Genomic DNA, 18,397 nt, shown 5'->3' with positions numbered 1-18,397 from the left:
GATATGACGTGGAGGGGAGGAGCTATATTGCAGCTCTGCTTTGGGTGATCCTCTTGCAACTTCTTGTTAGGAAGGGAATATATCCCATAAGTAATGGATGATCCGTGGACTGAATACACTACAAGAGAAATAAATTTATCAGGTAAGCATAAATTATGTTTTTTCTAACACCTGGGACCTCATATGTTTGAGCCCTTATAACTTTTTAATGGGAAAAAAAAATTAAAATAATTTTTATCAGTGTTGTTATGAATGTAACTGTACTTTGAAAAGAGTTTTTGATGTTTTTTTTCTGCCACTGCTTTGTCTCGCATAACAGTTAACCAGAGCTTTGGAGTAGTACTAACCGATGCACATTTGAGTGTGCTCAAGTGAACGTGTTTACTTTCAACTCGCTATATGCAAGCCACAAAATACCCCATATCACTAGCACGCAACAGTTAGCGCGCCACTGGTAATCTAGCCCAATATGTGACTGACTTTGCTAAAACAATGATTTTCTTTTCAATAAGTGCAATTTTTTTAAAATGTTTGAAGTTCAAAGCAGTGTTAAACATTCAATAAAGTTGTTGCTTTTTTTGGCACAAATAATTTTAGTTTATGTGGTATTTTAACACCAACTTGTGACACATAAAATAAATGATAATAAATAAATGCCCTTATACTATCCTGCCACCTCACTACCTGTCCCCTAAACACCATCCCCTCACTGCTACTCCCCTCCCTATCTTCTACTCTTACCCTTTATACTCACACACATCTTCAACCTCTCCCTCAGCACAGGTATATTCCCCTCATCTCTAAAACATGCACTGGTCACACCTATCCTCAAAAAAACTTTTCTCGATCCAACCTCCCCATCCAACTACCGTCCTATTTCCCTATTCCCTCTTGCCTCAAAGCTCCTTGAAAAGCTAGTATATGCACGTCTAACCCATTTCCTTACACTAAACTCTCTTCTTGACCCACTGCAATCTGGATTTCATCCTCATCACTCCACAGAGACAGCAATAGTCAAGGTTACCAATGACCTACTTACAGCAAAATCCAAAGGCCACTTTTCTCTGCTTATCCTCCTTGATCTGTCTGCAGCCTTTGACACTGTCGGCCACCCTCTTTTGCTCCAAACCCTCCAATCCTCTTCCTATCTATCTAATCTATGGTTTCAATACCATTTGTATGCCGATGACACCCAAATCTACCTCTATGCACCAGACCTACCTCCTTCCTTCCTAACCCGTGTCACTTACTGTCTTTCTCATATCTCATCTTGGATGTCCTCTCACTACCTTAAGCTAAATCTCTCCAAAACTGAACTCCTTATTTTTTTCCCCCTTCTTCCAAAATATCCACCCCCCCCCCCCCAATTTTCTATAACTGTTGATAATTCCATCATTGCTCCTACCCAGCATGCCCGATGTCTTGGGGTCACACTTGACTCAGACCTTTCTTTCACTCCTCACATTGAGTCCTTGGCTAAAGGCTGCCGTCTCCACCTTAAAAACATCTCTAAAATTAGACATTTCCTTACACAAGACACAACTAAGATTTGAATCCAATCTCTCATCCTTTCCCGCCTTGACTATTGCAACTCCGTCCTCTCTGGTCTACCTAGCTGCCGCCTAGCTCCTTTACAATCCATAATGAATGCCTCTACCAGGCTCATCTTCCTAACACATTGCTCTTCATCTTCTGCACCTCTCTGGCAATCCCTTCACTGGCTTCCTCCTGCCCCCAGGATTGAACACAAAATCCTCACTCTGACATACAAAGCCTTCAACTGCACTGCTCCCCCCTACATTTCAGACCTTGGGGCCTATCTATCAAGCTCCGAATGGAGCTTGATGCCCCGTGTTTCAGTTATGAAGCAGCGGCTGCTCCATAACCTGTCCGCCTGCTCTGAGCAGGCGGACAGACATCACCGGAAATCAACCCGATCGAGTACGATCAGGTTGATTGACACCCCCCTGCTGGCGGCCCATTGGCCGCGAGAGTCCAGGGGGTGGCGTTGCACCAGCAGCTCTTGTGAGCTGTTGGTGCAATGCTGAATACAGCGAGCGTATTGCTCGCCGTATTCAGCGAGGTCTGGCGGACCTGATCCGCACTGTCGGATCAGGTCCGCCAGACTTTCTTAAATAGGGGCCATAGTCTCTAGATACTCTCCCTCCTGTCCCCTTCGCTATGCTTATGATCTCCTACTCTCCTCCTCTCTTGTTACTTCCTCACATTCCCGTTTATAGGACTTCTCCAGACTGGCTCCTATATTGTGAAACTCCCTGTCTCGCTCCACAAGACTCTCCCCTAGATTTTACAGCTTCAAGCGCTCCCTAAAGGCTACACTATTCAGGGATACATACAACCTACACTAACCTTTCCTAGCTCCATTGCTTTCTCCTTGAACCCCTTAGTTCAATGTAAGCCTATGGGCCCAGCTGTTTGTAGATCGCCTTCATAAGAGCCGACTACAACAGTGCAACTCTCGGCAGGGCCCTCTACCCATTTGATCCCTTTAAATGTTATCTTGTATACTGCCTATGCTTATAGCGTTGCAGAATCTGTTGGTGCTCTACAAATACTTGATGATAATAATAATAATAAATGATGCACTACTGTATACAATGTTTTCACATCTTAATTTTATTACAAGGACAGAGACTTCTATTTTGCAAAATGGCTATTTAAAGTAACAAAAAACACATTAAAATTTGAACATAGAAATAAAAGAAATGTATATATTAACCAATGAGAAACAAGCTTGAATGGTATGATCAAAGGCAGAGCAATCAGAGAAGTTAATTCTGCTATAAACAGTCCCAATTACATTCCAACTTCCTCTTTTCACTTTGCTGCTCTCAAAGAGATAAGCATTATATTTGCTATAAACTATCTTTTGATTCGCTTAGTTATTATTAAATATAGTTATTTGAATAAAGATTTTTCTCTTGTGGTTTCTATTTGTTCTTTATTATTCTTTTTTATTCTTATATTTCCTCCCTCTCATTATATAATTTTACTAATTCTTCCATTTCTCTATTGTCTCTAACATTTTTTACCTGTCAGTTATTTCTTATATTGTTTATTCTGTCTCCCTTGCCACCTACTTACTTAGCTTGCTAAACGTTTTCATTTCTCCTCCTTTTGCCTGTCTGGCTCCGTTTTTGCTATATGTAAGCCTCCATTTCCACTTCTGTGTTAGCCACGCCCACCCTTGTGACGTTCCCTCTTTGCTTGTGTCTGTGAAGTGCTGGTCTTCCCGCCCTCTCCTCCTGTCAGCACTTTACCTCAGAATGGTTTCGCTACATATTTGCTATCCCTGTTGTGTTTTAAACATTGTTACTGTGTATTTAGGACTTAATTTATGTAATATTGTTCTAATTGTAATTTAATATCGTTTTTGTGTTCAGTGCAAGGTTTAATCTTTGTGGGATAAAAATCTTATTCTGTCAGTCTAAGGTTTATTGTAATTTTGATAGTTTTCAAGTTCTGTCAGCTTTTAGTTTATATTTATTCTCAAACACTTTATTTATTTAGTTAACATTCGGCTAGATTACGAGTTGTGCGTTAGGGTAAAAAAGCAGCTTTAAGAGGTCCTAACGCTGCTTTTTTACGCCCGCTGGTATTACAAGTCTTGCAAGTATAGGTGTACCGCACACTTCTTTGGCCTTACCGCAAAACGACTTACGTAAACTTTGTAAAGTCTTTTTTCTATGGGACTTCAATAGCGCCGGTATTACGAGTTTGTCCTGGGAGGCCAAAAACTGAGCGGTACACCCTACCCTGTCAAGATCCCTAACGCATTTAAAAGTCAGTAGTTATGAGTTTTATGGTACAACACGTAACATAAAACTCATAACTAAAGTGCTAAAAACTACACTAACACCCATAAACTACCTATTAACCCCTAAACCAAGGCCCTCCCGCGTCGCAAATACTATAATAAAATTATTAACCCCTAATCTGCTGCTCCGGACACCGCCGCCACCTACATTATAGTTATTAACCCCTAATCTGCCGCCCCCAATTTCGCCGCAACCTACCTACACTTTTTAACCCCTAATCTGCCGCACCCAACGTTGCCGCCGCCACTATAATAAACATATTAACCCCTAAACCGCTGCACTCCTGCCTCACAAACATTAGTTAAATATTATTAACCCCTAATCTGCCGTCCCTAACATCGCCGCCACCTACCTACATTTATTAACCCCTAATCTGCCGCCCCCAACGTCGACGCCACTATATTAGTTATTAACCTCTAAATCTAAGTCTAACCCTAAACCTAACACCCACTAACTTAAATATAATTTAAATAAATCTAAATAAATATTCCTATCATTAAATAAATTATTCCTATTTAAAACTAAATACTTACCTATAAAATAAACCCTAAGCTAGCTACAATATAACTTATAGTTACATTGTAGCTTGCTTAGGTTTTATTTTTATTTCACAGGCAAGTTTGTGTTTATTTTAACTAGGTAGGATAGTTATAAAATAGTTATTAACTATTTAATAACTACCTAGCTAAAATAAATACAAATGTACCTGTAAAATAAAACCTAACCTAAGTTACACTAACACCTAACACTACACTATAATTAAATAAATTAACTAAATTAAATACAATTACCTAAATGAAATTAGCTAAAGTAGAAACCCCCCCCCACTAAATTACAGAAAATAATAAATAAATTACAGATATTTAAACTAATTACACCTAATCTAATAGCCCTATTAAAATAAAAAAGCCCCCCCAAAATAAAAAAACCCTAGCTTAAACTAAACTACCAATAGCCCTTAAAAGGGCCTTTTACGGGGCATTGCCCCAAAGTAATCAGCTCTTTTACCTGTAAAAAAAAATACAAACAACCCCCCCAACAGTAAAACCCACCACCCACACAACCAACCGCCCAAATAAAATACTATCTAAAAAAAACCTAAGCTCCCCATTGCCCTGAAAAGGGCATTTGGATGGGCATTGCCCTTAAAAGGGCAGTTAGCTCTTTTGCAAGCCTAAACCCTAACCTAAAAATAAAACCCACCCAATACACCCTTAAAAAAACCTAACACTAACCCCCTGAATATCGACTTACCGGGAGAAGTCTTCATCCAAGCCGGGCCGAAGTCCTCAACGAAGCCAGGAGAAGTCTTCATCCAAGCCGGGCGAAGTGGTCCTCCAGACGGGCAGAAGTCTTCATCCAGACGGCAATCAGCCAATAGGATTGAGTTTGCATTCTATTGGCTGTTCCAATCAGCCAATAGAATGGGAGCTCAATCCTATTGGCTGATTGGATCAGCCAATAGGATTTTTTTCTACCTTAATTCTGATTGGCTGATAGAATTCTATCAGCCAATCGGAATCTAAGGGACGCCATCTTGGATGACGTCACTTAAAGGAACCGTCATTTAGTAATAAGACTTCATTGGAAGAGGATGAGAGGATGCTCCGCGCCGGATGTCTTGAAGATGGACCCGCTCCGCGCCGGATGGATGAAGATAGAAGATGCCATCTGGATGAAGACTTCTGCCCGTCTTGAGGACCACTTCGCCCGGCTTGGGTGAAGACTTCTCCCGGCTTTGTTGAGGACTTTGGCCCATCTTGGATGAAGACTTCTCCCGGTAAGTCGATCTTCAGGGGGTTAGTGTTAGGTTTTATTAAGGGTGTATTGGGTGGGTTTTATTTTTTGGTTAGGGTTTGGGCTTGCAAAAGAGCTAACTGCCCTTTTAAGGGCAATGCCCATCCAAATGCCCTTTTCAGGGCAATGGGGAGCTTAGGTTTTTTTTAGATAGTATTTTATTTGGGGGGTTGGTTGAGTGGGTGGTGGGTTTTACTGTTGGGGGGGTTGTTTGTATTTTTTTTTTACAGGTAAAAGAGCTGATTACTTTGGGGCAATGCCCCGCAAAAGGCCCTTTTACGGGCTATTGGTAGTTTAGTTTAAGCTAGGGGTTTTTTTATTTTGGGGGGGCTTTTTTATTTTAATAGGGCTATTAGATTAGATGTAATTAGTTTAAATATCTGTAATTTGTTTATTATTTTCTGTAATTTAGTGTTTGTTTTTTTGGTACTTTAGCTAATTTAATTTAATTTAGGTAATTGTATTTCATTTAATTTATTTAATTATAGTGTAGTGTTAGGTGTTAGTGTAACTTAGGTTAGGTTTTATTTTACAGGTACTTTTGTATTTATTTTAGCTAGGTAAATATTAAATAGATAATAACTATTTAATAACTATTCTACCTAGTTAAAATAAATACAAACTTGCCTGTAAAATAAAAATAAACCCTAAGATAGCTACAATGTAACTATTAGTTATATTGTAGCTATCTTAGGGTTTATTTTATAGGTAAGTATTTCGTTTTAAATAGGAATAATTTATTTAATGATAGGAATATTTATTTATATTTATTTAAATTATATTTAAGTTAGTGGGTGTTAGGTTTAGGGTTAGACTTAGATTTAGGGTTTAATAACTTTAATATAGTGGCGGCGACGTTGGTGGCGGCAGATTAAGGGTTAATAAATGTAGGTAGGTGGCGGCGATGTTAAGGACGGCAGATTAGGGGTTAATAAAATTTAACTAATGTTTGCGAGGCGGGAGTGCGGCAGTTTATGGGTTAATATGTTTATTATAGTGGCGGCGACGTTGGGGGCAGCAGATTTGGGGTTAAAAAGTGTAGGTAGGTTGCGGCGATATTGGGGGCGGCAGATTAGGGGTTAATAAATATAATGTAGTTGTCGGCGATGTTGGGGGCAACAGATTAGGGGTTCATAAATATAATGTAGGTGGTTGCGGTGTCCGTAGCGGCAGATTAGGGGTTAATAGGTGTAAGATTAGGGGTGTTTAGACTCGGGGTTCATGTTAGGGTGTTAGGTGTAGACATAAATTTTATTTCCCCATTGGAATCAATGGGGCTGCATTAAGGAGTTTTACGCTGCTTTTTGCAGGTGTTTTTTTTTTTCAGCCGGCTCTCCCCATTGATTCCTATGGGGAAATCGTTCACAAGCACGTACGACCAGCTAACTGCTAACTTAAGCAGCGCTGGTATTGGAGTGCGGTAATGAGCAAAATTTTGCTCAGCACTCACTTCTTGTCTTTTAACGACGGGTTTCTGAAAACTCGTAATACCAGCGCTGCATGTAAGTGAGCGGTGAGGGAAAACTGCTCATTAGCACCGCATAGCCTCTAACGCAAAACTCGTAATCTGGGCCTATGTTTGCTGACAATTCAGACTCTTTTTCTGAGGAGTCTTTTACTAATCTGGATAATACAATTAAAGATTATAGAAATAAATTGCAGACACTTCTAAACACTGTCACTAAGAATGCTTATTCTCCTAGGAAAGTCAAAGCAAAGAAAAAACATTTAAATAAAAGATACAGAAATTTACTTTTGCAAGGAAAAATTAAAAAAGGAGTTTTCAGTCTGGACATCCCAGACATCAGAGTTAAGTCTTGTGTTAAAAAGAATAAAATTATCTCTTCTGATTCAGATTCAGAAGATGCTACTCCATCTAAAAAAGTTACTAAAACAAAAGTAGATTTAATATCTACATCTGAGTCTTCGGACTCCATTATATCTAATGATGAGGATAACTCATGACAATCCATTTATACTCAGGAATTGTCAGACAGCTCTTCTGATTATACCCCTAAAAAGAAAAAGTACAGAAGGTCTGATAATAAAAATCAAAAAAAGAGATTAATTGATAATGAAGGTCAAGAATATCTAGACCCTGAGGATTTATTACACCCTCGCTCCTCTAACTGGAGACCCTCTAAACGAGTGGCTAGATTTTTAGACCATTACTTAAAGTCCTTATCGGCTAAAGCCAGATCTACTCTTAGGGCCGAATGCCCCAGACCTGATTTACCACACAAATGCTCCGCTACACCTGAAGTAGATGCTAATATTATTAAATTTGTTAGCACTAAGAACTTTAACATTAAGAGAGGTCTTGATAAATTTCCTAAGGCGTGTCAGGATAGGATAGACACTCTAGGCCCTATAACCAAGATGTTTGAGCTTACTGAGGAAGCCATAGTTAATAAAGTTTTGCTTGATCCATATATAATTAGACAATTGATTCAGAGGTCCATTTACTTGATGGGCGATGCTAATACAGCGTTATCTACCCAGCGTAGGATTATTTTACGCAGAATTGATCCGAATTCTTATCATTTGGAGACTTAGGTTTAAAGGAGTTAAATACTTACATTAATACCTTTAACTCATTAAATAAGGCTAAAATTACTTCCAAGAAAATGTTTTACCCCTCTAATAACCGTGTTTTTGAATGGGCTGGGAAAGGAAGAGGCCGTTTTCCCGGCTGTCCTTACTCATCAAACAGACCTCAATTCCAAGCCTTCCCACCTTCAAACCCCTCCCTTACTAACTTCTTCCCATCAAGAAGTCGGCCATGGAACCCAAGATTCTCCAGGGCTAGATCACGTTCAAGACCTTTCTCAGGTAAGCTCCCTATTTTTACTCAACACAAATTTTTTCCCACACAAAGTTGGGGGACGATTATCCCTTTTCATAAAAAAATGGGAATCCATAACTTCAGACGTTTGGGTCATTCAGACTGTCTCCGGTCTCCTTCTAGACTTTGTCTCTCCTCCATTTCAGACTCATTTCCCAAATCCGATAGTTTTCTTAAAAACAGATTAAAATCTCTTAGACACAGAGATGAATCTCCTTCTCTCCAAACAGGCTATAGAACTTGCCCCAAACAACGGAAAAGAAATTGTGAGAAAGAAAGAGGGTTCTCTTCGACCTGTCATAAATCTGAGGAATTTGAATGCCTTCCTGTCTTACAACCATTTCAAGATGGAGGGGATTCATCTTCTAAGAGATTGCCTTATGGGCAAAGACTGGTTAGTAAGACTAGACCTTACAGACGCTTACTTGACAGTTACCATCCATCAATCTCATCTCAATTTTCTCAGGTTCCTTTGGAGAAACCAAATTTGGCAGTTTACCTGTCTCCCTTTTGGACTCTCTTCAGCCCCTTGGGTATTCACAAAAATTTTAAAACCGGCAGTAGCCTAGTTGAGATTGAGCGGTGTTTGTCTAATTATTTATCTGGACGAAATTCTTATAATGAATCAGGACCAATCTCCTCTTCTCTCTCATCTGAATCTAACTATAGATATGTTAAAAAACCTAGGTTTTCTTATTAATTTCAAGAAATCGGTTCTCATTACTTCACAAAAAAATAATATTTTTTGGTTTTCAAATAGACACCTCTCTTTCTACTTTGAATCTTCCCTTGGAGAAGGTGAACAAACTCAAATTAGAAATTCCTCAATTGTTAAAGAAAAAGTTATTTCCTATCAGAACTCTTGCTCGAATTGTGGGTCTTCTTTCAGCCTCAATTCAGGAAATTTTCCCAGCTCCCCTTCATTAGAGAGCTTTACAGAGATTCAAAATTTCTTATTTGAGGAAGGGTTTTTCCTATTCTCACAAAATCTCTTTGTCAGAAGATGCTCGGACAAAATTGATTTGGTCACTTTCCAATATAGAAGAATGGAAAGGCAAAGCTATATTCGGAAAAGCTACAGATATTATTATTGAATCGGATGCAAGCAACTCGGGCTGGGGTGCCAGATGTGGTTCCCAGATAACGGGAGGCAAATAGTCTCCTTGGGATCGCAAAATGCATATAAATTTTCTAGAACTGATTGCAGGTTCCTTTGCGATAAAGAGCTTTATAAAGCAGAAATCTCCAATTTCAATTCTTTTACGCATGGACAATATTTCTGCAGTCCGATATCTGAATCGTTTGGGTGGCACTCAGTCCAAACAATTATCAGATATAACAAAAAATGTTGTTCATCAATGTCTCCACAACAATATCTCTGTTCAAGCAGAGTATATTCCAGGTCTCTCCAACATTGCAGCAGACTGGGGTTCCCAATATATTTTGGACTCAAGCGATTGGAGACTACACCCAGATATCTTTCACAAATTACAATCTATCAGAGGTCCCTTCTCAATAGATTTGTTTGCTTCACGTCTGAATTACAACATTCTCCCTTTTTTCAGTTGGCGTCCGGATCCAGAGGCATTAGCAGTGGATGCCTTCCTTCAGCCTTGGCCCACTCAGGGAGCCTATGCTTTTCCTCCTTTTTCAATGATCCCTCGCATACTGAATGTGATCAGGAGGAACAAGATCTCTGGTTTTGATATCCCCGTTTTGGCCGACCCAATCGTGGTACTCTTCTCTTCTGGAGATGTCTTTTCTCTTCTCGGTTCTTCTTCCACTTGTTCCCCATCTCCTATTAGATTCCTTAGGGGGTTTTCACGACCTTGTTCTTCAAGGATCGCTCCAGCTTATTGCTTGGACAATTTCTGGGGATCCTGGAGTTCCGAAGGACTTTCTGCTTCAGCTAAATCTTTATTACAGGACGCCTGGGCTCCAGGAACCAAAAAATGTTATCTATCCTCCTGGTCTAGATGGGCTAGCTGGTGCGATCAAATACATTTGGATCCCATTTCAGCTCCTCTAGCTGAGATCTTGAATTTTCTTACTTCTTTATTTGACGACGGCTTAGCTTATAGATCTATCAATGTTTATTGATCAGCTATTTCTGCCGGTCATGAATTAATCAACAATTTACCAATCTGCCAACATATTTCTTTTTCCAGACTTATGAAATCTATCAAACTTAAAAGACCCCTTCTTCTAAATATTCTTCTTTTTGGGATGTTAACCTAATTTTTTCTCTTTTCCAATCTTGGCCGGTTAACCAGTCTCTTTCTTTAAAACAGCTTTCTTGCAAATTAGCTACTCTTCTTTGCCGTTTATCTTGTAGAAGAGTATTAGATGTGAAAGCTATCAATTTTTCTTCCAAAATGTTCTCTCCTCAAGGAGTCATTTTTAACATTTCTAGAAGAACTAAATCTATGTCCTCTTCCATTTTTTATCCTTATTTTCCGGATTGTCCGTCCTTGTGTGTGGTTCTTTGCCTAAAAGAATATGAGAATCGTACCTTACCCTTTAGAAACTCCGATTCTAATCAACTTTTAATTTATTTTTCTCCTCCTCATGCTCCCGTTTCTTCCACTTCTATTAGTAGATGGATTAAATGGGTCATGGACGAAGCAGGTATAGATAAATATTTTTCTTCTAATTCAGTAAGGGGAGCTGCTGCTTCTAAAGCTTTCTGTAAATCATCCTCCCTTCAAGAAATTCTAAATGCAGCAGATTCAGTCTTTAGACAGTTTTATTTCAAACCTATCAATTCTTTGGGGCATATTTATCAAGCTCCGTATGTTGCTTGATGCCCCTGCAGGCTCGCCAGAAACAGCAGTTGTGAAGCAGCGGTCACAAAGAGCGCTGCTCCATAACCTGTCCGTCTGCTCTGAGCAGGCGGACAGATATCGGCGGAAATCAACCCAATCGAGTACGATCGGGTTGATTGACACCCCCCTGCTGGTGGCCGATTGGCCGTGAGTCTGCAGGGGGCGGCGTTGCACCAGCAGCTCTTGTGAGCTGCTGGTGCAATGCTGAATACAGCGAGCGTATTGCTTGCCGTATTCAGTGAGGTCTGGCGGACCTGATCCGCACTGTCGGATCAGGTCCGCCAGACTTTCATAAATAGGGGACTTTGACTCAACGCCTTCTGGATTAAATTTATATATAGCTTTAAACTTGCAAAATAGGAGTCTCTGTCCTTGTAATAACATTCTGATTATCCTAGCCTTGGTGAAGGAATAATCTAGATTTTATTAAAGAGACAGAGACAAGTATTTTCCCTCCCTTCCCATACCCTTGGGCAATTTTATTTAGTTATATAATTATAACTTATTTTCTGTTAAGTAATTTATTTGTATCTTTTCAGCTCCTGGTCCCTCTCATACAGGATTTCAACCTTCTATATGAATAGGAGGATAATCTTCGTGATCAAGATTCTCACAGTCAAGCCTCTTCATTTTCTGCAGGACTTCAACCTCAGACTTCGTTCCTCCCGGAAATGTTTTCTTTTATTCCTATGGTTCCTGTTCATGTTTTTCCTGTTAACTTTTGGTCTTATTTACAAAGATCCTTACAATATTTATTCCAGCACCAGAGTTCAAAGAGGAAGTTGGAATGTAATTGGGACTGTTTATAGCAGAATGAACTTCTCTGATTGGTCTGCCTTTGATCATACCATTCAAGCTTGTTTCTCATTGGATACATATTCATTTCTTTTATTTCTATGTTAAACTTTTAATGTGTTTTTTGTTACTTTAAATAGCTGTTGAGCAGTAAAGGAAAGGGTTTTGCAAAATACTCGTCTCTGTCTCTTTATTAAAATCTAGATTATTCCTTCACCAAGGCTAAGATAATCGGAATTTTCCACTAAGGGTACATTTGTTGAAATGTGAGGGTTATAGTCGATGCATAGCTGAGATGTAGCCTTATTGTTTGCATTTGGACTCATTGGTTTTCAAAGATATTATACAGTTTATACACAGGAATTTTAAATGTTAGTCACATGGTTGAGAAGGAAAACTCTTTTAAGGACGATATGTAATTTTGTGGGCAGCCTCTGATGAAGTAGGGGTATCCCTATGAAACACTTAAGGCCACACTTACTGTGTTCTGCCTCAATACAGACGCGTCTTTTGGAGCCGGCTATCAGAGATGCCGAAATTTGAAGAGGCATTGGAGGATTTTAAACTAAAGCTGAAGTGGATCATCTGTTGAAATAGCAGGGACATCTGCCTACCAGATGGTGGAAGATGGTGAGGAGCCGTTTTTTAACCTGCCCACTCGTGTTCTTCTTAGAGACATTTTAGCTGTACTTGTATCATACCTCATTTGTGTTGAGGTTACACAAAGCGAGTGTGTTTTTAGCTATGTATGATATTTTTATTAAACTTTTGGTTTCATTGATGTTAATATTATTATTCACCATAGACTACTGCATAGTTTTGGGCGATGGAATGTCTAAACAAATAGTGTTATTGACTGAATGTTGGCTTATATGGTCTGTAAAAGGGGATTTGTTTTCTTATGCAAATTATAATAATGTTAAAACAGGAATGCAGTTATTTGAGAATTAGAAGAGCTAAATTGAGTATACAAATTAGTTTTATGTGTACAATTTTAAGGACAAACAAACCCCTTTATATGATACCTTTTAACATTTTCCAGATGCTTTCTGGGACAAAGAGGTGAAGGGGAGATATAAGTGATGTTCCTCTAGTATTTTTTTTTATTATTGATCTTTATGCAAAAAATTACACCTTTGACAAAACAAAATAATAGATTTGCAGAACATATATATCAGTGATCATTACATTCACTGTTGAGAAAGTCAATTTGGTATAAAGTAGATGTCCTATATAGCTTCTTAGATACTTGCAGTCAGTAGCGTACATTGTAATAAATAAATAGTTAACAGTTGCATCAAAGGAAGACGTACAATAGGTGATATTTTGTTTGATCCTAGTAACATATAATAACTGCAGTATCCAGGATGGTTCAATTGAGCCATAAAAAATATTTTTCCTGAATATAAAACAACATAAGAAGGAAGAAATCAAGAAAAGGTAAAAATATGGGAGAAGAAGTGGAGTGGGAAACCTGACCTAGAGAAGAAGAAAGAATGGAGGGAGGGAGAAAAGAAAAAAAAGAAATTGAAGGTTGATGGTGGAGGTTGAGGGATATATTGTGGCGGTATTTTACAGTGGTGTGGTGTATAGACCTCAGTGGATTAGTATCTTATTTGTACGTGTTTCCCAGTAAAACTTAATGTCTTGGAACATGGGTAAGTTCCACTAGTGTGTTAAGGGGTTGAGTGGAGTCCCTATATGTTGAGGAAGAAGTCTGGCAGTCCCTTAACATTTATCTTGATGGGGAAAGCTTTGAAAGGGACAGAAGACAAATCTAAAAACCAATAACAATTTCACTATATCTGGGATGATTTGGAGGTATGCTATTCAAGATATTATGCTAACAAATACATGTTAAGACATTTCACCTGATGAGCTGATAGTCTATATCTTTGTTATAGCATAATAAAATAGAAAGATGCAAAAGAGTTTAACTCAACACCACCAGTTAGTAGCTTATTACAGTAGTCAAGTTAGAGTGTGTGTGCATGCATGTATATGTACGTGTGCACACAAACACACTACATGGCCAAAACTATGGGGACTCCAGACTATCACACATGAGATTGTTGGAAATCCCATTCCAAAACTATTGGCATTAATATGGAACCCCCTCTCCCTTTGCGTCTATCACAGCTGCAACTCTTCTGATAAGGCGTTCAAAAAAGAAGTGTGCTTGGGTCAATTTGTACCCATTTTGCTAAAAGAGCATTTCTGAGGTCATGCAATGAGGTTGGACAAGAAGGTCTGGCAATTGGCGTTCCAGTTCCATTTCATCTTAAAGGTGTTCAGTTAGGTTGAGGTCAGGAGTCTGTGCAGGTCACTCAAGTTCCTCCATACCAAACTAGTTAAACCATCTCTTCATGATTCTCACTTTGTGCACAGGAGCACAATCATGAAAAAACAGGAAAAAGCCTTCTCCAAACTGTTGCCACAAAGTTGGACACGCACAATTGTTTTAAATGTCTTTGTATACGGTATCATTAAAATGACCCTTTACTAGAACTAAGGTCCTAGCCCAAATCCTGAAATAGCCCCAGACCCTTATTACTCCTAAACCAACCTTTACCGTTGGCTCTATACATTCCAGTAAGTAGCATTCTCTTGGCATCTGCAACTCCCAGATTATGCATTCAGACTGCCAGATCATGAAGCTTGATTCAGCATTCCATAGAACATTTCTACTGCTCCAGGGTCCAGTGGCAACGTGCTTTACACCTCTCAAGTTGACACTTGGCACTTTGCATGTTGATGTGTGGAGTCTGTACAGCTGCTCAGCTATGGAATCCCATTTCATGAGCTCCAATTGCACAGTTCTTATGCTGATGTTTCTTCCAGAGGCAGTTTGGAACTCTGTAGTGACTGATGGTGAAGTTCATAGGCAGTTTTTATGTGCTATGCTCTTCGGCACTTGGCAGCCCCCACTCTGAGTTTTCGTGGTCTGCAACTTCCTGACTAGACGGTTGTTGTTCCTAGATCCTTCTACTTATAGTTGACCAGAGCAGATCTAGTAGCACAGAAACAACTGTTTTGAGGTGGCATCCTATGACAGTGCCACATTTAAAGTCACTGAGCTCTTCAGTACGACCTGTTGTAATGCAAATGTTTATTTATAGAGATTATTTAATATATATATATAATTTTGGGGGGTTATTAAAGGCATTTAAAAGTGCTGAAGGTAAAGTGAACCTTGTTTAAAATAATTGGTTATAGTTTTAGATATAGTCCTGGAATCCAAACTGGATCCTTGTTCCAGTTTATGCATGTTAGCTTTCACAAACATACAAATTATCTTCATGAAAATAATAAAACGAATAGCCAAGCTTCTAGTATTAGACTTATTGGATTGAAATAATAATATTTAACAAATATTCAAATGTAAGGTTTGTAGACTTATATTTGTGTTTGTAGCAATCCTTGATTACCTGAAAATATAAAACTTCTGTATTTAACCCTCAGTGATCCTACCACCAACTTCCTGTCTCATGAGAAAATTAACTAATATACATTTTTGTAGACATAAAAACATTATAGTGTAGTTCTAAAACTAAAATTTGTGTAAGGCAAATTAGATGTTTGTAATTTTGCAGTATATGTTTTATTTTTGTGATTATTAAAATACATTTTGTAACATTTTTGCAAACCTAAAAAACCTAAAAAAGTAAATTTTCTTTTATAGAGAACCTTGAATTATGGGTGTATTTTAGCATGGAGTTTTAACTTCAATATAAAGCAGAATGCAAACAATTTACTTGTTTTTTTACGGAATGGGAATTATTATTATTATTATTGTTAATATTATTATTATTACTACTACTATGATTGTTATTATAATAATTATCATTATCATTATTATTATAGGTCACAAATGCCTACAAATATATATAACCTGGGAATATGGTCTAGCAATGTGACTAAATGCAGAACATTCTTATTTCTGATTTTCCAGCTCACGGGTCGTATTTGACCAACTGCTTTAAGCAAAAGACATGCCACTTTGTTGAGCTATTTAAGAATCAAAAAGACTGATTAAATTTAGGACAAGGACCCTTTGTTTTTGTTGGTGACTGCGTTGTGAAATTTTTCAGTTCTCAGCGGGTTAACCAGGGAACAGGAGCAGAGTCATAATTGGCCTATTTAGAGTATTTTGCATGTGAATAGCGTGTTACTGAAGCATTACTAAGTCTGTTGTGAGTGACATAGTGATGAGAATTTAGATTAGGAAAAACACATTCTGTACTTTATCAAGTACAGTAATTAGTTCAATCGGTAAAAGTTGATTACAAGTGAAGATAAAGTTAGGTTTTTTGGGGTACTTAATTTTAAATTTTCCTTTTTAAATGATAAATTTGCAGTTAATATAAACGGTGCTAACTGTACTTGATTTATTACATATAAGAACAATTAAGGCAATGGTTTCAATGCTAACTGTAATCAAAGGATTTTTAGATTATGGGTAAGTTTCTATGTAGTTTATAGCAACTCAAAAGTTGAGTAGCTTTGCAACTCTTTCAATTAATTTTCTTCTTTTTCATAACATTTTCAGATCTTTGAAATTAAGGTGTTTGGGTTTAAAATATTTACATGCATAAGAATTGTTTAATTTGTTTACTGTAAGATTCTTTTAATATAACAGTTGTTTTTAGTTAATTGTCTGTATTGTCTATACTTTATATTTAATCGTACTATACACTTATGTTTTATTTTTTCATTACATCTATTTAATTTAAATTGAAGTTGATATTTTTGCACTGTAACAAAAAAGAAAAACACTCTTTAGAGAAAAAAAATGCATCTTTATATAATTGATATAAGAAACAGAGTTTACAATGAAAAAATATGTGAAAATACTGTATTTCATTTAAATAAATAATGCTGAAAATCTATTAAACTAAACAATACAATTTGTTTTAGTGACAGCCCTAAATGTATTCACATATTTATTTGAATATTTTTATCTTGTGAATTTCATATTAACAGATGGGATTGTAATAATTGCTCTCTTTATTGAAAGAAAAAAAATCCTTAAAATGTGTCCAAAACATGCATTTTATTTCTGTTTTTTTTTTATTATAGCAAAGCCTTCTTGGAGGCGAAATGGACATCAGCAATTCGGGATCCCTCTCACCCACAAAACCTGGATCACAGTACTATCCGTATTCTAGCAATAACACCCGAAGGAGGCCTTTCCACAGCAGCTCAATGGGTTAGTATTGGCTACTTAGTCATGATATACAATTATAGTGATAGATGGATGGATAGATAGATACTGTAGATGGATAGATAGATAGATAGATGGATTCTGTAGGTAGATGTTATAGATAGATGGATACTGTAGATGATAGATAGATACTGTATATAGATAGATACTGTGTATGTATGTATATATATATATATATATATATATATATATATATGTACTGTAGATATATACTATAGATAGATACTATAGATAGATACTGTATATATATAGATACTGTGTATGTATGTATATATATATATATATATATATATATATACTGTAGATATATACTATAGATAGATACCATAGATGGATACTGTAGATAGATAGATACTGTAGATATATACTATAGATAGATACTGTAGATTGATAGATACTGTAGATATATACTATAGATATACTGTAGAAAGATACTGTAGATATATACTATAGATAGATACTGTAGATTGATAGATACTGTAGATATATACTATAGATAGATACTGTAGATTGATAGATACTGTAGATATATACTATAGATATACTGTAGATATGTACTATAGATATACTGAAGATAGATACTGTAGATATGTACTATAGATATACTGAAGATAGATATTGTAGATATGTACTATGGATAGGTAGATACTATAGATATATACTTTAGGTAGATAAGCTGCGGAATCTGTTGGCACTCTACAAATAACCGATAATAATAATAATAATATACTGTAGATAGACAGAAAGACAGGCAGAGAGATCGGCCGATAGACAGACAGAGGTAGACAAATACATAGACAGATAAACAGACACAACAATTAGTTTTAAACACAAGTGCTTTATGGTCAAGTGCTGTTTCATCTTGTGTATATTATCCAAGGAGATATGGGTAAAATATTTACATGACTTTAAAGTGTGTGTGGTATCATGAACACACTCTTATAATGTCATATAAGGTCATAATGTCTTTTTTTTTTTTTAATAGAAGTGCAAGCAAAGAAAGTTAGAAAAGTTCCCCCAGGATTACCTTCCTCAGTAAGTACAATGTGTATTATTTAATAGTTTCTTACTA

General features: G+C 37.2%; 1 protein-coding gene across 9 annotated transcripts in view; it reads left to right on the top strand.

Moving 5' to 3' along the window:
- The window catches only part of TCF4 (transcription factor 4), a 652,106-nt gene that overhangs the window by 370,379 nt on the left and 263,330 nt on the right, over positions 1-18,397 (top strand). For all 9 annotated transcript variants that reach the window (XM_053701135.1, XM_053701132.1, XM_053701130.1 and 6 more), the window contains 2 exons: positions 17,181-17,310; positions 18,311-18,360. In XM_053701135.1, coding sequence (XP_053557110.1) covers positions 17,181-17,310; positions 18,311-18,360 — 180 coding nt within the window. The remainder of the gene's footprint in view (positions 1-17,180; positions 17,311-18,310; positions 18,361-18,397) is intronic.

Source organism: Bombina bombina, chromosome 2, assembly GCF_027579735.1.
Source record: "Bombina bombina isolate aBomBom1 chromosome 2, aBomBom1.pri, whole genome shotgun sequence".
Lineage (NCBI taxonomy): Eukaryota > Metazoa > Chordata > Amphibia > Anura > Bombinatoridae > Bombina > Bombina bombina.
This window is presented reverse-complemented; position numbering and strand designations above follow the sequence as displayed.